Raw genomic sequence first — 26,597 nt, forward strand, 5'->3', positions numbered from 1 at the left:
AATGAGACACTTGAAAATGACATAATGAGTTTACTATATTTGATAATGACAATAGCTAGTGTGTGAGCAGGACAGAGCAGATGAGGTTGGGAGTGCAACCGGAGTGTTGGAAGAGAGATCACAAATGTGAGAGGCTGAGGCTATTGTGCTAATCCATTGGCATGGATCTACAATCACTAAGACATAATATGAGTTCAGTTAGGGAGCATGGTAGTAAGTAAGGAGCTAAGGAGGTGGGTGACTTGGGTAAGCAGATTATTTCCACCAGGACACTGATGGATATAGACTGATAGCAAGTGTTTCAAAGCTGGAGAGGTGGAAAATAATCTGGATGTGCTAGGGATCAAAGAGAATATTTTCCTGTACAAGCCTCATGATTTAGACGAGAGGGGAGACAAAGATCCCACTACCTGAGAGAATCTCAAGGGAAGCAGTGGCTTCAGAGTAGAATAAAGAAATGAAGCAAATTTTCACAACAGAAGTAAAGGATGCAATGAACTGACGCATGTGTTGAAATATATTCACTGTGTGATTTGTCGGGTCTTGGAGTTAGGGAAGCATGAGCAGTAGGGTCAGGAAAAGGCATTTGCAGAGCCTGATGATTGTTTGCGACTCTGGGGTTGGAGTCTTCTTCTGGTGAATGACAATAAAGATGATGTGTCATCTATAGTAGAAATATAATAACAAACATTAAAATATGTTAAAATTTTCAGTTTTTCATGACAAAAGATGGAAATGCATTCAAAATATAGAAATGACATTCAGGACATATACATAGAACATAAAATCTCTATAAATATGAAATGTTGTCCTTCAGGAAACTCAAGCTATTTTTGAGATTTACAGTAATATTTTTATAAATAAGCCATGTTTGTCTTGACCTTAATGTTCCTCTGAAGTGACTTTAACAATTCTTGACATTTACTTCTAGAGGTAATTCTTCCTTTCCTGAATATTTGTAGAGCATCTGCACAACTTGCTGCTGATGGTGATCATATCTCATGGAGTCTTCTGAAGGTTCTCTTATTTCCATCAAGCTTACAAATCATTGCAACTCCCTTTTTAGCTGTGGAGAAGTCCATCCATAGTATAAGAGCCACTGATTATAATGATTACAAATGAGACTATTTTAGGAGTGTTCATTCTCTCTCAAATTGGGATTGGTTTTATTGGAAACACATTGCTACTGGTGTTACTCATCAACACCCTCTTAGTCCAGCTACATACAAAGAAGCCTATAGATTTGATATTTATCCATTTGATTTTAGTGAATGTCATGACAATTCTTTTCAGTGGGATTCCAGAAGTAATGAATGCCTTTGGAATAAGAAATGTTCAGATGACATTGATTGTAGGGTAGTGATGTACCTGTACAGAGTCACCCGGGGTCTTTCCCTCTGCACCACGTCTTTCCTGAGTGTATTGTTCAGGCCATCAGTATCACTCCCAGCAACTCTAGGTGGGCATGGCTCAAACGCAAAATCTCCACATACATGTTTCCTGCCTTTTTTTCTTTCTGGATCATCAACATGCTGATCTACATCCGTGTCATCATAAGTGCATTGGCCCCTACAACACCACTGAACTTGACAAATTCTATTCTTTGACATACTGTATTGGGAATAAACATGATTACATCCAGTCAGTTGTCTTTTGAGGATGCATGGTCTTATGAGATTTCCTGTGTGTGTTCCTCATGGTCTGGACCAGCGTGTACATGGTAAAGTTCCTTTTCACACATCGCAGGACAGTCCAGCATCTCCACAGGACCAGCCTCAGCCCAAGACCCTCTCCTGAAACCAAGGCCACCCACACAATCCTGGCACTGGTGAGCTGCTTTATTTTCTTTTACTGGAGTAACAGCTGCCTTACCATTTATATAATGTATAGACATAATGTACAAAGATTGGAGAACATCACTATTTTTCTCTCCTGTTGTTATCCAGCAATCTGTCCTTTTGCGATGATCAAAAATGGTAACAGATGATCATTTCTGAACTGTGCTTTTGCACATATGAGACAATCCTCTCAGTCTTGAACACCCTCACACACTTTTATGACACAAGAAGCATTTGATTAGAAATTCCCACTCCACAATTTTAGTGAGTTAAATTCTGGAAAAGAATTAATAATTTATTACTTTGGACATTTCTTCAAATCATCCAGCTTAGTGAACACAGAAAATAAATGACCAGACACGTGGAATGAACATGCTTGGGACTGTTACACCTAGCCAGAGCACTCTTTGTCGTTACCTAAATTGATTGTGCAAAATTCCTACTTAATGATTATTTGGATACCCTTACTTTTAAGAATTCTTCCTTAATGTGACATATCTCTCAGTTAAATTCTGTTGCTACACTTGGTGGATTATTCTAGACAGAATTCATTAAGCAAAAATATTTAATATCCACACTGTTATATACTTTGCACCCAAACAATACTTGCATTTCCTATCTGCTTCTGATTATGTCTGGTTTAATCATGGAGAATGATGTAAGTGTAAATATAACCATACTCCCTTCACCCTGTGAATACTGATCACCATTCCTCAAAGCACAAAGGTATTCCTCATCCTTAAACACTTTTTAAAACCCACATGTTACCTTCTATTTGTACTGTTTTTTTTATAAAATTTTTTCATTATGTTATGTTAGTTCCATGATTCATTCTTGCGTATAACACCTAGTGCACCATGCAATACGTGCCCTCCTTAATACCCATCACCAGCCTATCCTGAAATCCCACCCTCCTCCCCTCTAAAGCCCTCAGTTTGTTTCCCAGAGACCATAGTCTCTCATGGCTCATTCCCCCTTCTTTTTACCGCCCCCCTCCTTCTTCCCTTTCTTCTCCTACCAGTCTTTCCACTTCTTATGTTCCATAAGTGAGTGAAACCATATGATAATTGTCATTCTCTGCATGACTTATTTCAGTCAGCATTATCTCCTCCAGTCCCGTCCATGTTGCAGCAAATGTGAAATCGTTCTTTTTGATGGCTAATATTCCATTGTATATATGGACCATATCTTCTTAATCCACTCATCTGTTGCAGAGCATCTCAGCTCCTTCCACCATTTAGCTATTGTGGACAATGCTGCTATGAACATTGGGGTGCATATGGCCCTTCTCCTCACTATGTCTGTATCTTTGGGGTAAATACCCAGTAGTGCAATGGCTGGGTCATAGGGTAGCTCAATTTTTAACTTTTTAAGGGACCTCCACACTGTTTTCCAAAGTGGCTGTACCAACTTGCATTCCGACCAACAATGTAAGAGGGATCCCCGTTCTCCACATCCTCTCCAACATTTGTTGTTTCCTGCCTTGCCCATTTTTGCCATTCTAACTGGTGTAAGGAGGTATCTCAATGTGGTTCTGATTTGAATTTCCCTGATGGCTAATGATTTTGAACATTTTTTCAGGCGTCTGTTAGCCATTTGCATGTCTTCGTTGGAAAAGTGTCTGCTCATATCTTCTGCCCATTTTTTTATTTGATTATTTGTTTCACGTGTATTGAGTTTGAGAAGTTCTTTGTAGATCTTGGATACCAGTCTTTGATCTCTAGTGCCATTTGCAAATATCTTCTCCCATTCTGTGACCTGCCTCTTAGTTTTTTTGAACTGTTTCCTTGGCTGTGCTGAAGCTTTTATCTTGATGAAGTCCCACAAGTTCATTTTATCTTTTGTTTCTCTTGCCTTTGGAGATGTACCATGAAAAAAGATGCTGTGGCCGATGTAAAAGAGGTTGAAGCCTATGTTCTCTAGGATTTTGATGAATTGCTGTCTCACATTGAGGTCTTTCATCCATTTGGAGTTTATCTTTGTGTGTGGTGTGAGAGAGTGGTCAAGTTTCATTCTTTTGCATGTAGCTCTCATTAATTCTTTCCAAGAACCAGCTCCTGGTTTCATTCATCTGTTCTGTTCTTTTGATTTCTATTTCATCGATTTCTGCTCCAATCTTTATAATTTCACTTCTCCTGCAGGATTTAGGCTTTATTTGCTTTTCTTTTTCCAACTCTTTTAGGTATAAGGTTATGTTGTGTATTTGAGACTTTTCTTGTTTCTTGAGAAAGGCTTGTAATTGCTTCTCTATATACATCCCCTTGGGATGCCTGCATCCCAAAGTTTCTTAACTGTCATTTTTTTCATTTTCATTTGTTTCCATGTATTTTAAAAATTCTTCTTTAATTTCTTGGTTGACCCATTTGTTCTTTAGTGGGAGGCTCTTTAATCTGCATGTATTTGTGGCCCTTCCAAATTTTCTTTTGTGATTAAGAGAATTTTAAAGCACTGTGGTCTGAAAGTATGCAGGGAATAATCCCAATCTTTTGGCACTGGTTGAGACCTGATTTGTGACTCAGTATGTGATGTATTCTGGAGATTTTTCCATTTGCACTTAAGAAGAATGTATATTCTGTTGCTTTAGGATGAAATGCTAATCTGTGAAGTCCATCTGGTCCAGTGTGTCATTCAAAGCCCTTGTTCCTTTTTTTTTTTTTTTAAGATTTTATTTATTTATTTGACAGAGAGCCAGCCAGTGAGAGAGGGAACACAGCAGGGGAGTGGGAGAGGAAGAAGCAGGCTCCCAGCAGAGGAGCCCGATGTGGGACTCGATCCCAGAACACTGGGATCACGCCCTGAGCCGAAGGCAGATGCTTAATGACTGTGCTACCCAGGTGCCCCTCAAAGCCCTTGTTCCTTGTTGGTCTTCTGCTTAGATGATCTGTCCATTTCTGAGAGCAGGTTGCTAAAGACCCCTACTTTTATTGCATTATTTTCAATGTGTTTCTTTAGTTTTATTTAATAGGTTTGTGTAATTGGCTGCTCCCAAGTTAGGGGCATAAATATTTACACTTGTTGGATCTTCTTGTTGGATAGACCCTTTTATAATGATATAGTGTCCTTCATCTCTTATTATAGTATTTGGTTTAAAATCTAGTTTGTGTGATATAAGGATGGCTACGCCAGTTTTCTTTTGATGTCCATTGGCATGATAAGTTGTTCTCTACTCCCTCATTTGCAATCTGAAGGCGACTTTGTGTCTAGCATGACTCTCTTGTAGCAGCATATGGATGGGTCTTGTTTGTTGTTGTTGTCGTTGTTGTTGTTGTTTTAATCTAACCTGATACTCTGTGTCTTTTGACTGGAGTTTTTAGTCCATTTACATTTAGAGTAATTATTGAAAGATATGAATTTAGTTCCATTGTATAACCTGTAAGGTCACTCTTTCTGTAGATTGTCTCTGTTTCTTTCTGGTCTTTGTTACTTTTGGGCTCTCTTTGCTCAAAGGATCTCCTTTAATATTTTTGCAGGGCTCATTTAATGATCACAGATTCCTTTAGTTTCTGGTTCTCCTGGAAGATCTTTATCTCTCCTTCCATTCTGACTAACAGCCTTGCTGGATAAAGTATTCTTGGCTGCATGTTTTTTCTCATTTATTACTTTGAATATATCATGCCAGTCCTTTGATCTGCCAGGTCTCTTTGGATAGGTGTGCTGCTAGCCTCATGGAAGTGGGTCATGCTGGGCTTCTGCCTTTTGCTGTGCGCCTGCTCAGAGAGCAGTCACCCGACCATACAGTGGTTCCCAGTTTTGGCAACACTGAGCAGAGAACCAGAGCCTAGCCTCACTGCTTTCAGCTGGCTTCCCTGCTCTGGTGCTTGGGAACTCTGCCACACTCATGCACCCCTGTTCTTTTTGTGACCCCAGGGATCCTGAGATCATGCTGTGCCACCTGGGATTCTGGCTGGCTTTGCCCCCTGAGCACCTTTAAGCCAGGGACATCCTCAACTGTAGCAGACTTCTAAAAGTTTGGGTTCTGTGCTCTGCTGCTTATAATACTTTCTGGTAGCCTCCTTAAGCAAGTTCCCTCCCCTCTGCCGTTTATTATCTAACATATATCACCTCAGATTCACATCTCTGCACCTCCTACCTTCCAAAAAGTGATCGCTTTTCTATTTCGAGAATTGCAGCAATTCTTTTCTCAGATCTCCCATCTGAGAAAGGTGTTCAGGTGTTCACAGGTGTTCAGAATGATTTGATCACTATCTAGCTGAAATCTAGGGACCAGAAAAAATTAGGGACCCCTACTCCTCTGCCTTCTTAACTCCTCTAATATTTCATTCTTTTTTACGGCTGAATAATTTTTCATATTCATGTATATACAGCACTTCTTCTTTATCCAGTCATCAACTGATGGACACTTAGGCTGTTTCTCTAATTTGCCCATGGTAGATAATGCTGCTATAAACATTAGGGTGCATATATCTCTTTAAATTAGTATTTTTATATTCTTTGAGTAAACACCTAGTAGTGTGATTGATGGACGGTAGGGTACTTCTATTTTTATCTTTTTGAGGAAACTCCATAGTATTTTCTAGAGTGACTGTAGCAATTCATATTCCTGCCAACAGCATGGGAGGGTTCCCTTTTCCCACCATGTCACCAACACTTGTTTTTTTCTTTTGTGTATGTGTGTGCACATTTTTTATTTTTGCTTAGCTTTTATTAAATTTCACTAGTTAACATACAATATGATATTAGTTTCAGATATACAATTTAGTGATTCAACACTTACATACAACACCTGGTGCTCATGATATCAAGTGCACTCCTTAATACCCATCACACACTCAATCCATCATCTCACCCACCTGCCTTCTGGTAACTATCAGCTTGTTCTCTATAGTTAAAAGTCTGTTTCTTGGTTTTCCTCTCTATTTTTCCCCTATGATCATTTGTTTCATTTCTTAAATTTAATATATGAGTGAGATCATATGGTATTTGTCTTTCTCTGAATGACTTATTTCACTTAGCATAATAAGCTCTAGCTCCATCTGCATCATTGCAAATGGGAACATTTCATTCTTTTTTATGACTGAATACTATTCCATTATGTATAAATGTGTGTGTGTGTATATATATATACCACATCAGTTGATGGACATTTGGGCTATTTCTAGAATTTGGCTATTGGTCTACAATTTTTATTTTTCTTTCTTCTTTCTTTCTTTCTTTCTCTTTCTTTCTTCTTTCTTTCTTTCTTTCTTTCTTTCTTTCTTTCTTTCTTTTTTCTTTCTTTCTTTCTTTCTCCTTTGGTATTAGTGCAATGATAGCCTCAGAAAGAGGAAGTCCTCTCTTTTTCTCTATTTTACATGAGTTTGAGAATGAGTGGTTTCAGTTCTTTTTTAAATATTTGGTAAAATTCACCACTGAAGACATCTAGCCCTGACTCCTCTTTATTGGGATACATGTTTTGTTTTGTTTTGTTTTTACAAAATACACAATATTCTTTTGGGCTTTTGTCACTTTAAATACATCTGAATCATTCTGTGTTATACATCCTGTTTTTTTTTCTTTTTTTCACTCTGTTTTTAAAGGTGTAATTTACATTCAGTAAAATATGTAGATATAAGTGTACAGCTTTTATCTCCAAATGTATTATCACTTCATTCTAGGAAATATAAAAACTTCACTCTAACATCACTCCATTTCTTCTTCTATCTTTTGTACTTTTGGGTCCTGAAAATCATATCTTGATTTAAACCCAACAATGTGGTTTTATTATTATTGTTTTATACAGTTTCCTTTAATTATTTTAAAAAAGAGGAGAGAAAAATGTATTTAGACTATCTCTTAGTTTTACTTTTACAGTATTATTTACTGTTTTTTTCCCCTTATTTTCTTCATGTGTATTTGAGGGACTGCTTGGTGTCATTTCTATTCAATCTGCAACATTTACTTTACCATTTCTTGTAGGGTAAGTCCGCTAGCAACAATACCTACCAGTGTTTGCTTATTTGGAAATGTGTTCATTTTGCATTCAGTTTTTATTTAAGTATAGTTGACACACAATGCTACATTAGTTTCAGGTATACAATATAGTAATCCAACATCTCTATATGTTATGCTATACTCACCACAAGTGTAACTACCATCTGTCATCATGCAATGTTATGCAACATTATTGATTGTATTCCCTAGGTTGTACCTTTTATTCCAATGACTTCTTCATTCCGTAACTAGAAGCCTGTATCTCATGCTTACTTCTCCCATTTTGCCCATCTCCTGACAACACTTCCCTCTGGCAGCCACCAGTTTCTTAACAGTATTTATAAGTCTGATTCTACTTTTTATTGTTTACTTATTCGTTTGTTTTGTTTTTTAGATTCCACATATGAGTGAAATCATGTAGTATTTGTCTTTCTCAGTCTGATTTATTTTACTTAGCATAATACCCTCTAGGTCTATCCATGTTGTCACCAATGGCAAAATGTCATCCATTATTAGGACTGCATAATATTCTAATATATATGAAGAATAAGTTCTTTATCCATTCATCTATCCGTGGACACTCAAGTTGCTTTCATATTATGGCTATTGTAAATAATGGTGCAGTAAACAGGGGTGAACATACCTCTTTGAGTTAGTGTTTTTGGGTGCATCTGGCTGGCTTAGATGACTTTTGATCTTGGAGTGGTAAATTTGAATTAGTGTTTTCATTTTCTCAAAATAAATATCCAGTAGTGGAATTGGATCAAATGGAATTTCTATTTTTAATTTTTTGAGGAACCTCCATACTGTTTTCCACAGTAGCTGCATCAATTCATATTCCCACCAACAGTGTACAAAGGTTTCTTTTTCTCCACATCCTTGGCAATACTTGTTATTTCCTGTCTTTTTTATTTTAGCCATTTGAACAGATGTATAGTGACATTTGATAGCAGTTTTGATTTACATTTCCCTAATGATTAGTGATGTTGAGTATCTTTTCATGGGTACACTTGTATGTCTTTCTTTAGCAGAATGTCTATCCAGGTCCTCTGCCCATTTTTTAATCAGATTGTTTTTTAGGCAGTAAGTTGTATAAGTTCTTTATGTGTTTTGGATATTAACCCTTTATTGGATATTTCATTTGCAAATACTTCCTCCCATCCAGTAGGTTGCCTTTCTGTTTTGATATTGATTGCCTTCGCTGTACAAAATCTGTTTATATTGATGTAAGCCCAATAGTTTATTCTTCACTTTTCTTTCTCTTGCCTGAAAAGACACATCCATAGGTATGTTGTTAAGGCCAATGTCTGCAGAAATGTGGTTTCACATCTGTTTTAGGCTTTAATCCATTATTTTTGTGTATGGTGTAAGAAAGTGCTCCAATTTATTCTTTTACATGTAGCCATCCAGTTTTTCAAGAAACATTTATTGGAAGGACTATCGTTTCCCCATCATATAATCTTGCATCCTGTATTGACCATATAGTTTGGGCTTATTTCTGGGCACTCTATCCTGTTCTATTCATCTACCTGCCTATTTTTCTGTTTTAATTACTACATCTTTGTAGTATATCTTAAAATACAGAATTGTGAACCCTCCAGCTTACTTCTTCTTCTGTGATATTTCTATGGCATTCAAGGTGTTTTGTGGTTTGGTCAAATTTTAGTATTATTTGTTTTAGTTCAGTGAAAAGTGCTGTTGGCATTTTGACATGCATTGCATTGAATCTATAGATTGCTTTGTGTAGTATGGACATTTTAACCATATTAATCCTTCCAATCTATTAGTACAGTATGTCTTTCCATTTGACTATGTCATGTTCAATTTCTTTCATTGATGAATTATACTTTTCAGAGTATAGATCTGCACTTTTGTTTGTCAAATTTTTATTACTAATTCAATATCATGACTAGCAATCAGTCTGTTTAAATTTTCTATTTCTTCCTAGTTCACTCTTGGAAAATTGTATGTTTTTAAAAATGTATCCATTGTTTCTAGGTTGTCTGGTCTGTTGGCATATAATATTCTCTTATAATCCTTCATGTTTCTGTGTGTCAGTTTTTTTCCTTCTTCATTTTTGATTTTATCAATTTGAGTCCTCTGTCTTTTTTGCATGGTGAGTCTGGCTTGAAGCTTATCCATTGTTTATATTTTCAAAGAATCAGCTCTTGGTTTTATTGAAATTTTCTTTCTTTCTTTCTTTCTTTCTTTCTTTCTTTCTTTAGTTTCTATTTCATTTATTTCTGCTCTGATCACTATTATTTGCTCTTTCTACTAAATTTGGACACTTCTTCTTTTTCTGCTTCCTTTAGGTGTAAGTTCAGATTGTTTGAGATTTTTCTTGTTTCTAGAGATAGGCCTTTATTGCTTTTTTTTTTTTTTTATTTACTCGACAGAGACAGAGATAGCCAGTGAGAGAGGGAACACAAGCAGGGGGAATGGGAGAGGAAGAAGCAGGCTCACAGTGGAGGAGCCTGATGTGGGGCTCGATCCCATAACGCCGGGATCACGCCCTGAGCCGAAGGCAGACGCCTAACCGCTGTGCCACCCAGGCGCCCCCTTTATTGCTTTAAACTTCCCTTTTAGGGGCGCCTGGGTGGCACAGCGGTTAAGCGTTTGCCTTCAGCTCAGGGCGTGATCTCAGTGTTCTGGGATCGAGCCCCACATCAGGCTCTTCCGCTATGAGCCTGCTTCTTCCTCTCCCACTCCCCTGCTGTGTTCCCTCTCTCACTGGCTGGCTCTCTGTCAAATAAATAAATAAAATCTTTAAAAAAAAAAAAGGAACAAGGGCTTTGAATGACACACTGGACCAGATGGACTTCACAGATTAGCATTTCATCCTAAAGCAACAGAATATACATTCTTCTTAAGTGCAAATGGAAAAATCTCCAGAATACATCACATACTGAGTCACAAATCAGGTCTCAACCAGTACCAAAAGATTGGAATTATTCCCTGCATACTTTCAGACCACAGTGCTTTGAAATTCTCTTAATCACAAAAGAAAATTTGGAAGGGCCACAAATACATGCAGATTAAAGAGCCTCCCACTAAAGAACAAATGGGTCAACCAAGAAATTAAAGAAGAATTTTTAAAATACATGGAAACAAATGAAAATGAAAAAATGACAGTTAAGAAACTTTGGGATGCAGGCATCCCAAGGGGATGTATATAGAGAAGCAATTACAAGCCTTTCTCAAGAAACAAGAAAAGTCTCAAATACACAACATAACCTTATACCTAAAGGAGTTGGAAAAAGAAAAGCAAATAAAGCCTAAATCCTGCAGGAGAAGTGAAATTATAAAGATTGGAGCAGAAATCGATGAAATAGAAATCAAAAGAACAGAACAGATGAATGAAACCAGGAGCTGGTTCTTGGAAAGAATTAATAAGATCACTAAACCCCTAGCCAGACTTTTCAAAAAGAAAAGAGAAAGGATCCAAATAAAATCATGAATGAAAGAGAAGAGATCACAAACAACACCAAAGAAATACAAACAAATATAAGAGAATATTATGAGCAATTATATGCTAAAAAAGTAGGCAAACCAGAAGAAATGGATGCATTCCTAGGAATATATAAACTACCAAAACTGAAACAGAAAGAAATAGAAAACCTGAATAGACCCATAACCAGCAAAAAAATTAAATCAGTAATCAAAATCTCCCAAAAACAAGAATCCACATGTCCTCGCAGGGGAATTCTATCAAACATTTAAAGAAGAATTAGTACCTATTCTCCTGAAAAAATAGAAATGAAAGGAAAACCCAAACACATTCTATGAAGCCAGCATTACCTTGATCCCAAAACCAAAGATGCCACCAAAATGGATAATTACAGACTAATATCCTTGATGAACATGAATGCAAAAATTCTCAGCAAGATAGTAGCTAATAGGATCCAACAGTACATTAAAAGGATAATTCACCACACCCAAGTGGGATTTATTTCCTGGGATGTAAGTTTGATTCAACATCTGCAAATCAATCAGTGTAATATACCACATTAATAAAAGAAAGGGCAAGAACAATATGACCCTCTCAATAGATGCAGTAAAAGCATTTGACAATATACAGCATCTTTTCTGGATTAAATCTCTCTGCAGTGTAGGGACATAACTCAATATCAAAAGCCATACACAAAAAACCCAAAGCGAATATCATCATCAATGGTGAAAACCTGAGAGATTTTCCCCCAAGGTTAGGAACACAACAAGGATGTCCACTGTCACCACTGTTGTTCAAAACTGTACTGGAAGTCTTATCCTCAGCAATCAGACAACAAAAGAAATAAAAGTCACCCAAATCAGCAAAGAAGAAATCAAACTTTTGCTCTTCCCAGATGACATGATATTCTATGTGGAAAACCCAAAAGATTCCACCTCAAAATTGCTAGAACTCATATAGGAATTCAGCAAAGTGGTAGCATATAAAATCAATGCTCAGAAACCAGTTGCATTTCTACATACTAACAATGAGCCAGAAAAACAGAAATCAAAGAATGGATCCCATTTACAATTGTACCAAAATACATAGATACCTAGGAATAAACCTAACCAAAGAGGTAAAAGATCTGTACTCTGAAAATTGTAGGATACTTATGAAAGAAATTGAGAAAGACACAAAGAGATGGAAAAACATTCCATGCCCACAGATCAGAAAAACAAATATCGTTAAAATGTCTATGCTACCCAGTCAACCTACACATTCAATGCAATCCGTATCAAAATACAATCAATATTATTCACAGAGCTGGAAAAAAAATCCTAAAATTTGTATGGAACAAAAAAGACCCCGAATAGCTGAAGGAATGTTGAAAAAGAAAATCAAAGCTGGTGGCATCACAATGCCAGACTTCAAGCTATATTATAAAGCTGTAATCATCAACACAGTAGGGTACTCGCACAAAAACAGACACATTGATCAATGGAACAGAACAGAGAACCCAGAAATGGACCCTCAACTCTATCGTCAATGAAACTTCAAAAAATCAGGAAAAAATATCCAATGGAAAAAGACAGTCTCTTCGACAAATGATGGGAAAATTGGACAGCCACACGCAGAAAAATGAAACTATACCACTTTCTTACAACACATACAAAAATAAATTAAAAATGGATGAAAGACCTAAATGTGACACAGGAATCCATCACAATCCTAGAGGAGAACACAGGCAACAACCTCTTTGACCTCAGCTGCAGCAACTTCTTGTAAGAAACGTCTCCAAAGGCAAGGGAAACAAAAGCAAAAATAAACTATTGGCACTTCATCAGGATCAAAAACTTTTGCACAGCAAAGGAAACAGTTGACAAAACTAAAAGACAACCTACAGAATGGGAGAAAATATTTGCAAATGTCTCATCAGACGAAGGGCTAATATCCAAAATCGTTAAAGAACTTATCAAATTCAACACCCAAAAAACAAATAATCCAGTCAACAAATGGGCAGAAGACATGAACACTTCCCCAAAGAAGACATACAAATGGCTAACAGACAAATGAAAAAATGTTCAACATCACTTACCATCAGGGGAATACAAATCAAAACCACAATGAGATACCACCTTACACAAGTTAGAAAGGCAAAAATTAACAAAACAGGGAACAACAAATATTGGCAAGGATGTAGAGAAAGGGGAACCCTCTTACACTGTTGGTGGGAAAACAGTATCAAGTTTCCTTAAGATGTTAAAAAATAGAGCTACCCTATGACCCAGCAATTGCACTAAATGGTATTTACCCCAAAGATACAGATGTAGTGAAAAGAAGGGGCACATGCACCCCAATGTTCATAATAACAATATCCACAATTTCCAAAATATGGAAAGAGGCCAGATATCCATAGTCAAATGAATGGATAAAGAAGAGGTGGTGTATATATATACAATGGAATATTACTCAGGCATCAAAAAGAATGAAATCTTGCCATTTGCAATGATATGGATGAAACTAGAGGGTATTGTGCTAAGCAAAATAAGTCAGTCTGAGAGACAAATAGCATATGATTTCACTCATATGTGGAATTTAAGAAACAAAACAGATGAACATGGGGAAGGGAAGGAAAAATAAAATAAGACAAAATCAGAGAGGGTGACAAACCATAAGAGACTGTTAACACTAGGAAACAAACTGAGAGTTCCTGGAGGGGAGGTGGGTGGGGGGATGGAGTAACTGGGTGATGGGCATTAAGGAGGGCAGTTGATGTCAGGAGCACTGGGTTTTACATGCAACTGATGAATCACTAAATTCTACCTCTGAAACTAATAATACAATATTTGTTAATTAGATTGATTTTAAATTTAAAAAAATAATGAAATCTTGCCATTTGCAATGACATGGATGGAGCTAGACAGCACTGTGCTAAGAAAAATAAGTCGGTCAGAGAAAAACAAATACCATATGATTTCACTTAAATGTGGTATTTAAGAAACAAAGATCATGGGAGAAAAAGAGAGAGAAAGGCACAGAAGGAACAGACTCTTTATTACAGAGAACAAACTAATGGTTAGCAAGGGGAGGTGGGTGCGAGTATGTGTTAAATAGAGGATGGTGATTAAGGGGGGCACTTGTTCTGATGAGCACCAAGTGTTGTATGTAAGTCTTGAATCACTATATTTTATACCTAAAACTGAAGAAAGAAGAAAGAAAGAAAGAAAGAAAGAAAGAAAGAAAGAAAGAAAACAAAAGAAAATGAAAAAAGTGATCCAAAACCTTTGAGATGCAACAAAAGTGGTTCTAACAGGGAAGTTTATAGCAATACAGGCCTATCTCAAGAAGCATGAAAAATCTCAAACAACTTAACCATACATCTAAAGGAGCTAGATCTAAAGAACATACATCTAAAGAACAACAAACAAAACCTAAAACCATACATCTAAAGAACAACAAACAAAACCTAAAACCAAAAGGAGGAAGGACATAATAAAGGTTAGACCAGAAATAAATGATGTGCAGCTAAAAAGAGAAAAAATAATTGAACAGATCAATGAAACCAGAAACCACTTCTTTGAAAAAAATCAATAAAATTGAGAAGTCTCTACCAGACTTATCAAGAAAAAAAGAGAAATTTCTCAAATAAATAAAATAACAAATGAGAGAGGAGAAGTTACAACCAAACCACAGAAATTCAAACAATTGTAAGAGAATATTATGAAAACTATATGCTAACAACTTGGACAAACTAGAAGAAATGTATAAATTCCTAGAAACATATAAACTACGAAAACTGAATCAGGAAGAAATAGAAAACTTGAACAGACCATTAACCAGAAAAGAAATTGAATCAGTAATCAAAAAACTCTCAACAAATGAAAGTCCAGGACCAGATGGCTTCACAGGCAAATTCTACCAAACACTTAAAGAAGAGTTAATACCTATTTTCTCAAACTATTCCAAAAAATAGAAAAGGAAGGAAAATTTCCAAATTCATTCTATGAAGTCAGAATTACCTTGATACCAAAACCAGATAAAGACTCTACTAAAAAAGAGAACTATAGGCCAATATCATTGATGAATCTGTATGTAAAAATTCTCAAAAAATACTAGCAAACCGAATCCAACAGTACATTAAAAGAATCATTCACCACAATCAAGGGGGATTTATTCCTGGGTTTGAATGGTATTCAGTATTTGCAAATCAATCAACATGACACATCACATCAGTAAGAGAAAGGATGAGAACCATATGATCCTTTCAATAGATACATTTGACAAAGTACAACATCCATTCATGATAAAAACCCTCAACAAAGTAGATTTAGAGGGAACATACCTCAACATAATAAAGGCCATCTATGAAAAGCCCATAGCTAACATCATCCTCAATTGGGAAAAACTGAGAGTTTTTCCTCTATGGTCACAAACAAGACAAGGATGTCCACTCTCATCATTGTCATTTAACATAGTACAGGAAGTCCCAGCCACAGCAGTAGGACAACAAAAAGAAATAAAAAGCATCCAAACTGCAAGGGAGAGATCAAACTTTCACTATTTGCAAATGACATGATACTCTATATAGAAAACCTGAAAGACTCCACCAAAAAACTGCTAGAACTGATAAATGATTTCAGTAAATTTACCTGATACAAAACAACATACAGAAATCTGTTGCATTTCTATACACAAAATCAGGGAATCAATCCCATTTACAATTGCACCAAAAACAGTAAGATACCTAGGAATAAACCTAACGAAAGAGGTAAGATCTATTCTCTGAAAACTATAAAACACTGATGAAAGAAATTGAAGATGACACAAAGGAATGGAAAAGCATTCCATGGTCGTGCACTGAAAGAATAAACACTGTTAAAATATCTATACCACACAAAGCAATCTACACATTTAGGGCAATCCCTATCAAAACACCAACAGCATTTTTCACAGAGCTAGAACAATCCTAAAATTTGTATGGAACCACAAAAGACCCTGAATAGCCAAAACAATCTTGAAAAAGAAAAGCAAAACTGAAGGCATCACAATTCTAGACTTCAAGTTATATTATAAATCTGTAGTGATCAAAACAGTATTGTACTGTTACAAAAATAGACACATAGATCAATAGAACAGAACAGAAAACCCAGAAATGAACCCACAACTATATGGGCAATTAATCTTCAACAAAGCAAGAAAGAATATCCAATGGGAAAAAGACAGTCTCTTCAACAAATGGTATTGGGAAAACTGGACAGCAACACACAAAAGAATGAAACTGGATCACTTTCTGACACCGTACACAAAAATAAATTCAAAACCTACATAAGTGATCTGAAACCATAAAAATCCTAGATGAGAACACAGGTAGTAACCTCTTTGACGTTGTCAATAAACAGAAGCAAAAATAAACTATTGGGAATACATAAAAATAAAAAGCTCCTGAACAGTGAAGGAAACAACCAACAAAACTAAAAGACAACTTATGGAATGGGAGAAGATACTTGCAAATGACCTATCTGAAAAAGGGTTAGTATCCAAAATATATAAAGAACTTATAAAACTCACCCCCCCCAAAATGAATAATCCAATTTAAAAATGGGCAAAAGATATGAACAAACATTTCTCCAAAGAAGATGTACAGATGGCCAACAGACACATGGAAAAGAGGCTCGTCATCACGAATCATCAGGGAAATGCAAATCAAAACTACAGTGAGATATCACCTCACACCTGTCAGAATGGCTAAAATCAACAATACAAGAAACAACAGGTATTGGCAAGCATGTGGAAAGGGGAACCCTCTGCTGTTGGTGTGAATGCAAACTGGTGTAGCCATTCTGGAAAACGGTATGGAGGTTCCTCAAAAAGTTAAAAATAGAAATGCCCTACTATCCAGCAATTGCACTACTAGGTATTTACCCAAAGAATACAAGAACACTAACTCAAAGAGATACATGCATCCTTATGTTTATAGCAGCATTATTTACAATAACCAAGAGACAGAAAGCAGACCAAGTGTCCATGGACTGATGAATGGATAAAGATGCAGTATATATACACACACACACAATGGAACATTACTTAGCCATAAAAACGACTGAAATCTTTCCATTTGTAATGAATGGAAATGAATGAGCTAGAGAGTATAAGGGTAACCGAAGTCAGTCAGAGGAAAGCAAATACCATATGATTTCACTCATAAGTGGAATTGAAGAACAAAACAAAGGAGCAAAGGGGAAAAAATAAGAAAGGGAGAGAGAAAGACAAATCAAGAACCAGACTCTTAACCATGGAGAACAATCCGATGGTTATCAGAGGGGAGATGGTTGGGGGATAGGTGAAATAGGAGATGGGGATTAAGGTGTGCACTTGTGATGAGCACTGGGTGATATATGGAAGTGTTAAATCACTATATTGAACACCTGAAACTAATATTACACTTTATGTTAACTGGAATTCAAATGAAAACTTTTAAAAAAAAGACAACTACATAAAGCATTAATTATTAGAGTGTCGTAATAGGAATACACTAAAGACAAAAAAATTTTGTTTTGAATGAAGTGTTACTGCCTTTTGGTCTGAACTGCCATCTTCTAGTAATTTGCCAAAATGACCAACACAAAGGGAAAGAGAAGAGGCACCCTCTGTATGTTCTCTAGGCCTTTTAGAAAACATGGAATTGTTCCTTTGGCCACATACATGCCAATCTACAAGAAAGGTGATGTAGACATCAAGGGAATGGGCACTGTTCAAGAAGTGCTTCATAAATGTTACCATGGCAAAACTGGAAGAGTCTACAGTGTCACCCAGCATGCTGTTGGCCTTGTATACAGACAAGTGAAGGACGAGATACTTGATAAGAGAATTAATGTACATATTGAGCATATTAAGCCCTCAAAGAGCCAAGATAACTTCCTGAAGTGTGTGAAGGAAAATGATCAGAAAAAGAAGGAAGCCCAAAAGATAGGTACTTGGATTCAACTGAACCTCCAGCCTACTCCACCCAGAGAAGCACACTTTGTAAGCACCAAAGGAGCCTGAGCTGCTGGAATCCATTCCCTATGAATTCATGGTACAATAAGTATAAGAAAAAGAAAAGACATCAAGACTGTAAAAAAAAAAAAAAAAGAAAGAAAAGAAAAGTATTATCATTTAACAGATTAAGAAAATGAAGCATATGGAGGGGAGAAGGATAGGGGATGGGATAACTGGGTGATGGGCATTAAGGAGAACACTTGATGTAACAAGCACTGGGTATTGTATGCAACTAATGAATCAATAAATTCTACCTCTGAAACTATTAATACAGTATATGTTAGTTAAATTGAATTTAAATTTAAAAAAATTTTTTTAAAGAAAGAAGATGAAGCATAGAGGTCTTTACCTTTCCTTAAAGGAATCTGCAGTTAGTTACTGACCAGGGTGACTCTGCACTAGACAAAGAAAAATATGCAGATTTGAAGGGCCAGTGTGGAAACTTATAGAAGTCATGTGATAAATAGAGTTTGGGCCAAATCCATGTCACAGTGGGTCTAGTGTATCCACAGATTAATTCTTTGGTTATTTCTCCTGGTCTTAAATACATAGTTGGAGGAAATAATCTTTCACATAACCGTACGTTGGTTCTTACAGAATGGGAGCTACTATGGTAAGAAGGACTAAGTTGAAGTCCCTGAAAGTATTTTTCCATAGCAAAATCATAATTAAAAACCAATATTGCAACTGTGAGAAAAAAATTGCAGGGATTAAAGCCATCATCAAATATGCGAGAATGATCGTCACTACCCTGTTTCTATTTAACTTGTTTGTTTATCTAATGTCAAGGCCACCATACTTGTGGAACAAGTAGGGATTACCATAAAGTTAATTAGGAAGTTCCAAAAATTGTAGCATCTGCGGAAGATTTTGTATCTTTGCTTTAGCAAATCAACATAGTCCCTTCCCTGGAAAATGAGATTTTTCTTCATGTAAACCAGCAAGAATTATCACAAACAGTACAATATCACTTGACATGTACACCAGTATATCTGTGCTGTCTTTCCTCAGAGCTATCTCAACTGTTCTGCATTCTGTTATAATACAGTCTATAGGAATGTGGATCGTATAGAAATCTCACAATATGTCGTGCTGGTCCACTAAATTAATGATCTCAGGCCAGGTGGAACTGATGTGCACAAAATTGTGAGTATGTTATGCCTTCATAAAATATTTGCATGACAACAGGGGGAGATAAGACCCATGAAATTTCAAGGAACTATCATATCAAGAAGTGCAACACTCATTCATATACAGCATGTAAAGATATCCCCTAAATCTCCTCTAAAGTGAAAAAAACCTACTTCATCTTAAACAGTTACCTGTAAGAAAGAGGCACAGTAATTGCTGAGTCACTTTGGATTTGGAATGCAAGATATACCACGTTCGGTTATGTTGCTCCAACTTTTTCCCCCATTAGTCCGTATGATGTCCCAAGGCTTTACAGCATATCTAGGCTGCAGTAAAAACCACTCTGCCGCTTGGGTTTTAAGAACCATCAGATCCGATTCCAATGTTTCATGAGTCAGGGCAAAATAGGGATTCTGGACAGACCTTCTGAAAAAACCCAATGGGTATATAACACAAAAAGTCTTAGGGTTTCAGTGCAAAGTCACATCCTCTTCTGCCTATATTTTCAAGAAACAATTCCCAGATTGTTAATGGGCCCTGGGGATGTTAATGGGCATATACGGAGAAACCTTTCAGAATGGGCACAGGAGTTGAGAATATTTGTGAGCATGTGAATGTCTGTCAGCCTCTTTCCTCAGCCACTCCAAGAGTTACTCAGTGGACCTGTGTATAAATTGGCAGTGGGGCTGGGAATGGAGGCTATGCATTGGCTCAGTGGTATGGATTTTTCCTTACCACACTGATCAGCCTACCACTAGAACTGAGTGCCTTAATTGCCAAGACTAAAGGTTCACATGGAGCGACAACTATCTGTCATTCTGAATCCTCAAGCAATCTCTCTGAGGGCAGGTTTATGACATTGGTCCCCTTCCAACATAAAAATTGTCATAATTATAACAGGACATATTCTACATATGGATTTGCCTTCCCTCTCTGCTATGCTTCTGCATCATTATCTGTGGACTTTAGGAATGCCTCATTCATCATCATGGTATTCCACATAGCACCCTCCCAAACTCATTTCAGCATAATAAAATGTGACAATGGCTCAGCGTCCATAAAAGGTATTGTTCTTTCCATGCAACACAGTACCTAGAAGTAGGTAGCCTTGGTAGATTTGGATGACCTACTGAAAAATATTATCTCATCAGCTTGGATATAACATCCTTATGGGTATTATATATCATGTATTATATGCTTTGTATATCTGGTGTACTTTTTTCCCAAATACAGAATACATAGGCTCAGGAACCAAGGAGCAGAAATGAATGTGAACACTCTCACCACCTAATATCTCACTTCAGCTTTTCTTTCCTCTTCTGCTCTTGAGGTCTTAGTTCCCTTTTAAAAGATAAATGTGTTCACCAGAAGGCACATCAATGGTTATGACTTCACCTGGTATTGTGGGACCTCATGCCATGATGCCATTGAACTGAGAATTAGTTAAGAAAATTAATTTCTTATGTGGGGCAAATAATCCCAATTATCAAGGGGAATAAGCTGGTTGCTACACAATGAGGAGAAGCAACACTATGTTTGGAACCCATGGAATTCTCTCGGTGAGTCTTAGTACTGCCATGTTTGATAGTTAGCATCATTCAAAAACTATGACAGCCCAACAAAGGCTTCATAACCTCTAGAAACAAAAGTCTGGTACAACTTACCAGGTAGTGGTTGAAAGCAAAGTAACATGAACTGGGTCATAAAATAATGTGATTGAAACCAATACCAGCAGTGGCCTCATGACCCATTACATCAATGAAGACTGTGGCTGTAATGGATATTTTTATGTATATATTAACCAATTATTTTCTTTTTTTTTTTTTAAAGATTTTATTTATTCATTCGACAGAGAGAGAGAGACAGCCAGCGAGAGAGGGAACACAAGCAGGGGGAGTGGGAGAGGAAGAAGCAGGCTCATAGGGGAAGAGCCTGATGTGGGGCTCGATCCCATAATGCCGGGATCACGCCCTGAGCTGAAGGCAGACGCTTAACCGCTGTGCCACCCAGGCACCCCTAACCAATTATTTTCTATTTCATTTGTAGACCATCAGACCCTGAGAAGTTACTCAGACTAGATGAAAAGGACAGTGTATTACCTGAAGTAATGGACTTGAGATGGGCACATAATGACTTGAGATGGACACATAACTGACAGGAGAGTGGGCCTCTTGCTGGAAAGAGGTAGGGAGTTGCCTATCCTAAGCTGAAGGCCTGAATTTCCTATGAGAGAGAAATACTCACAGAATGTGAGAATGTATGCAGACTGAACTAAGGATTAATTGTGCCAACCCCAAGCCTATTGGTCTCCAGATACATTTATTGCCCTTCCCTGATCTAGCCAGTTTGTGGTGGGGTAGAGCTGGTGCGATGAGGTGCTAATGACCCTGTAGGCTGCATTTTCTTAGTTCCCATATCCACAGAATATTGGAGGAGAGAATGAAGGGATAAGGTGAGCTAGTACTATCTCCCATTTTGCTTCAGGTGGCGCCTCAGGCAGCAGCAGTGAAAAGCTGCTCGAGCTCCTGCAAGACCAGTTTGCCATGCTGGCTGCAGTTTCTTCGAGATGACCCTACTCCTTGGGTTCTACTAATACCAACTTCTTTTATCTCAAGTGTAGGGATGTTAGCAGCTTCATACTGTTACTAATCTCAGGGTTTCCTCAATATCTCCTGTTTGGATTTGCAGCCCTTTTATCACTTGGGACACCAATGTTCTGCATTAAATAGCCTCCATCGTAAATACTTAAGTTGTTTCTATTTTCCTAGTTAGACCCTTCCTGACACAGGTGATCAATGACTTCATAAAAATTCAGATATTGTATGGTGACTAACATAATATAATAAAAAATATTAAAAATAAAATAAAAGAATTTAAAAATTCAGATATCAACTTACCTCACTGTTATGAATACACTTGCCTTCATAAATGAGACCATCCATAATATTTATTTCTCTAATTCAGGGCTTCCAACTTCAGTACTGTTGACATTTTGGGCTGGATAATTCTTTGTTGTGGGAGACTATCCTGTGCATTGTACAATGTTTAGCAGCATCCCGGGCCTCTACTTACTAGTTGCCAGTAATCCCTCCCTCCTAGGCTGCGACCACCAAAAATGTCTCCAGACATTGCCAAGTGTCCCCTGCAATGGGGGTGTGGGGCAAAACTGCCTCATGTTGAGAACAACTGCTTTAATTGAAAAGCTGATGAAAAACACTGCAGCCATTTCTTTTTCTCCTTTAAAGCAATGATTTATATTTGGACTAATCCCTCACTATTGTGTTTCAGTGTGGTTGTTACAGTAGAGTTTAGTAGATATGGCTGTAGCCTGTTATATGTATGATAATTTTATTTTTTCAATCTGCACGTTCAGTCACTTGCCAATGCAAAGTGTCCATGGTATAGAATGAAATGTTGCCTATAACTCCACAAAGGTGTCTCAGAGGTATTCTAAACTGTGCTGCCATCTTGTGTGGACATCTCACCATTTTCATTCATTCATTCATTCATTCAACCCATATTTATTGATTATTTACAGAGTGTTAGGCTCCTTTCTAAGCACATGGATGAACAATTTAAGAAGTACAGAAGTAAAGCTTTCAGTCTATCATTAGCTAGGCATAATAGCATGACACCCAGAGCTGCCACATAAGAAAAGGCTGTGTTCTTCTGGGAATGAGAGGATGTTTTTCTCAAGTCCCACTTTAATTAACAGAGACTCCCTCTTATAAGGATACGCCATTAAAGGCTGAGCCAAATGTCAGAAGGATAGGATGCACTTGGGTCCCACATTGGGCCACAGAATGAATGACTGAGCAACCTGTTAATGCCAATATGGATTAGGAACCACGGGATCATGGTCATGTGAGAACCATGTGGATGTAGCAATGCAAATCAAGCCCCATGACTCCCTTTGCTTTCACTTCCCTACTCAAAATAGTGCTTTTTGGTTTTCCTCTTCTCTCTAAGAAGGTAAGCAGAGATTCTATTAGAATCTCAATGACATCAGTTACCTTGTCTCTGCTTAACTAACAGTTCTCTTTATTCAGTTATCATTGTTGTAATTTTGAAATTTATAGACTGTCTTATATATCCAGCAAGCAAATGTGTTTATTTCTGTTATTCGAACACCTCCTCTAAAACTGTTCTAAATTAGGTGGAATTTGACATGTTCTACAGCCTTGCCTTGAATAGTCATGGTATTCCTTTCAGTCCTAAGAAACAGGAATCTTTGGTAAACTGTGTAATCTCTGTCTACTTGTCTTTTGTTCTTTTGTTCTTGTTCTCCATATATTTATTCATGATGGGCAAGTATTGTGCCATATGTTACTGACTAAATCCTCCCTAGTTGACTATGCTTGATAGTTTTGATGATGGTGCAGTGAAGGTGGCGATGGAGAAAATGAAGCGGCTTCTATGGCCATGTAGCTCCTTAATAAATGTAGTAGAATTATCGTTGGTGTTATTATAACATCTAGATATATACTTGGTGGCATTTGAATTAGTTAGTGACTATGCATTGAAAATAGGAAAGCATCAACAGTGGGACACAGAATTACTTGCCAGTGAGGATTGCCTTGGCCAGAGGTTCCTTTAGGAATGGTTAAGTTTCCTTCTGGTGAGTGCCCACCCTGTAAGGATCCCAGAAATAGCTAGTAGATAGAACACAGCAGATTTCCCAATTCCCTCACAGAAAGGTGAAACAAGTGCAGTTAAAACAGGTAGACCCCACATATGTGTCCAGTGGTTGCCTCACCTGTTCTTCCCACTCTCGATCTCCCTACACCTGCTCCTTCCCTAATACCCTCCTGACTGCTTTCTTCACATCCTTATTCCTCAGTGTGTAGATCAGAGGGTTGAGTGTGGGCGCAAGGATCATGTACAGCACTGCCAGTGCTTTGCTCTGGTCCTGGGAGTAGTTGTCCTTGGGCTGCAGATACAAAAACATAATGGTCCCATAGAAGAGTGACACTACCATGAGGTGGGAGGCACAGGTCCCAAAGGCCTTTTTCCTTCCTTCTGCTGAGCGCATTTTTACTACTGCCCTGGCGATGCACACATAAGTGGTCAGGATGATGGAGACAGGCATGCCTAGGATGATTAGCCGGGCAATAAACATTTTAGATTCCGTCGGGCCAGTATCCACACAGGAGAGTTTAACAATGATCAACAGTTCACAAAAGAAGTGGTCCACATGCCGGTTTCCACATCGAGGGAGCACCATAGCCATTGAGGACTGTAGAAAGGAATTGGCAAAACCAGAGGACCAGGAAGCTGCTGCCAGGAGGTGACACAGCCTGGGGTGCATGATAGAAGCATAGCGCAGAGGCCAGCAAACTGCAACATAGCGGTCTATTGCCATCACTGCAAGGAGCACACACTCAGTGGAGCCAAGTGCCAAGGCCACCCAGTACTGGACCATGCAGCCGGCATAGCTGATCTTCTTGTTGCCTCCCCACATGTTCACCAGCATCTGGGGCACAATGCTGGTGGTGAAGCAGAGGTCAAGCACAGAGAGGTTTCTAAGGAAGAAGTACATGGGTGTGTGAAGTCCAGTGTCCAGGATAGAAAGCAGGATGATGGCCACGTTGCCCACAAGGGTTATGGTGTAGAATGTCAAGACAAAGAGGGAGAGAATGAGCTCTAACTCAGGCCGCTCAGAGAAGCCCACTAAGATGAAATCCCCACCTGTGCTGTCATTAGCTGTTTCCATCTCCTCTTCAGCCCTATCACTGCACCCTCTGCAGTGGGATTTAAGAATAATAAGTGGGTAATTAATACACATAATGGATTTAAGGGACAAGGGTGGTCCTTAGATGTGACGTAAATTCTACGTTTTTGTTTCCTTTTGTCCTTTCCATCTTATTTTTCCCCTGCAGTTGGATGAAAACTCCTGCAGGTCCATGATGTCCACAGTAATAAATGTATCACAACCAATTTCAGTTATAAACATAAACAGCATCTAAGTTCACTAATTTGACAGCCCGATCCTATGAATACTAAAAACTCATAAGGTCATTTAACATTCAGTCTCGTCCTCTCCCCAGCTAGGACTCCTTCCTGATGACCCCTTGTGCTTGAGAGAGGAGCTCTGGGCAGCTTCTCTCTCTCCCTGCCCCTTCCCTACCAGCATGTCAGCAGTGGCCATAGGGTCCTCCTGTTTGGGCCATGCATGGGGGGAGGGAAAGTTACAAAACAGTTCTTACTCTCCCAATCTGAGCCTAGGAGGTATTTAAAGAGCTGCCTCTTCTCTCATGGGAAAAGTTCAGGTTCTTAGAAGCCTCCTTACTGGGACAACAGGCCTGCAGGTTCCCAGCCTGGGCTGGTGCATCTTCCTCCTGTGAAGCTTACATCACCCTTTGTAGACTCTGCAGATCCAGCATTCTCTCCCAGCATCGTGCTACTTGATCCATTTGTCCCTCTGATGGCATTACTGGATTAGACTGGGGACAACCCTGCGCTAGCTCTCCCTTCACTGTGGCCCTCCTCCAACACAGACAAATGTCCCTTTCATCATTTGTCTCAAAACCATTGCAGCAGCCAAGACTTTCTTGAATCCACCACTGTAATAGCTGTTGGCTCTTCTCTCATCCCCCAGAATTTCTGATTTGGTTCACTCTGCTCCCTTCCAATTAAAATGTGCATTTACTAAAATGCCCAAGTAGCTCTTTTGAAGTCTCCCACCTGCACACCTATTGATGTGATGGGGCAGATACTTCAAAACACCCTTTCCTGGGGCGCCTGGGTGGCACAGTCGTTAGCGTCTGCCTTTGGCTCAGGGCGTGATCCCGGTGTTCTGGGATCGAGCCCCACATCAGGCTCCTCCGCTGGGAGCCTGCTTCTTCCTCTCCCACTCCCCCTGCTTGTGTTCCCTCTTTCGCTGGCTGTCTCTCTCTGTCAAATAAATAAATAAAATCTTTAAAAAAGAAAACACACCCTTTCCTGTTTGAAAGGGGTGGTTTCAGACTCAGACTACTGCTCAGTCCAAAGGAATCTTCATGAATTCTCTCTCCTCTTCTCTACTCTCTCTCTCTTTTTTTTTAAAGATTTTATTTATTTGAGAGGGAGAGAGAGAGAGTGACCTGAGCCAAAGGCAGACACTTAACTGACTGAGCCACCCAGGCATCCTCCTCTCTACTCTCTTGACCTATTTAATTTGCTATGTGGAGGAAACTACTGTGAATGACTAGTCCAAGAATCATAAAACCATTTAAAAAATCATTTTCTTA

The 26,597-nt window shown here is 38.2% G+C and overlaps 2 protein-coding genes and 1 pseudogene across 2 annotated transcripts; 2 read left to right on the forward strand and 1 right to left on the reverse strand.

Annotated features, from left to right (window-relative positions):
* The first annotated feature begins 1,108 nt into the window (after window positions 1-1,108).
* LOC113261941 (vomeronasal type-1 receptor 4-like) lies at window positions 1,109-2,076 on the forward strand (annotated as a pseudogene).
* Window positions 2,077-17,811: 15,735 nt separating this feature from the next.
* On the forward strand, window positions 17,812-18,243 carry LOC113261473 (60S ribosomal protein L21-like). Its single transcript, XM_044387267.3, has one exon. It carries the CDS (start codon window positions 17,812-17,814, stop codon window positions 18,241-18,243), a length of 432 nt encoding a protein of 143 aa, XP_044243202.3.
* Window positions 18,244-24,148: 5,905 nt separating this feature from the next.
* LOC113261942 (olfactory receptor 10) lies at window positions 24,149-25,081 on the reverse strand. The gene has a single exon (XM_026508243.3). The coding sequence runs from the start codon at window positions 25,079-25,081 to the stop codon at window positions 24,149-24,151; it is 933 nt and encodes a 310-aa protein (XP_026364028.1).
* Between the last annotated feature and the right edge of the window lie 1,516 nt (window positions 25,082-26,597).

This window comes from Ursus arctos, unplaced genomic scaffold (assembly GCF_023065955.2).
Source record: "Ursus arctos isolate Adak ecotype North America unplaced genomic scaffold, UrsArc2.0 scaffold_5, whole genome shotgun sequence".
NCBI classification, from domain to species: Eukaryota; Metazoa; Chordata; class Mammalia; order Carnivora; family Ursidae; genus Ursus; species Ursus arctos.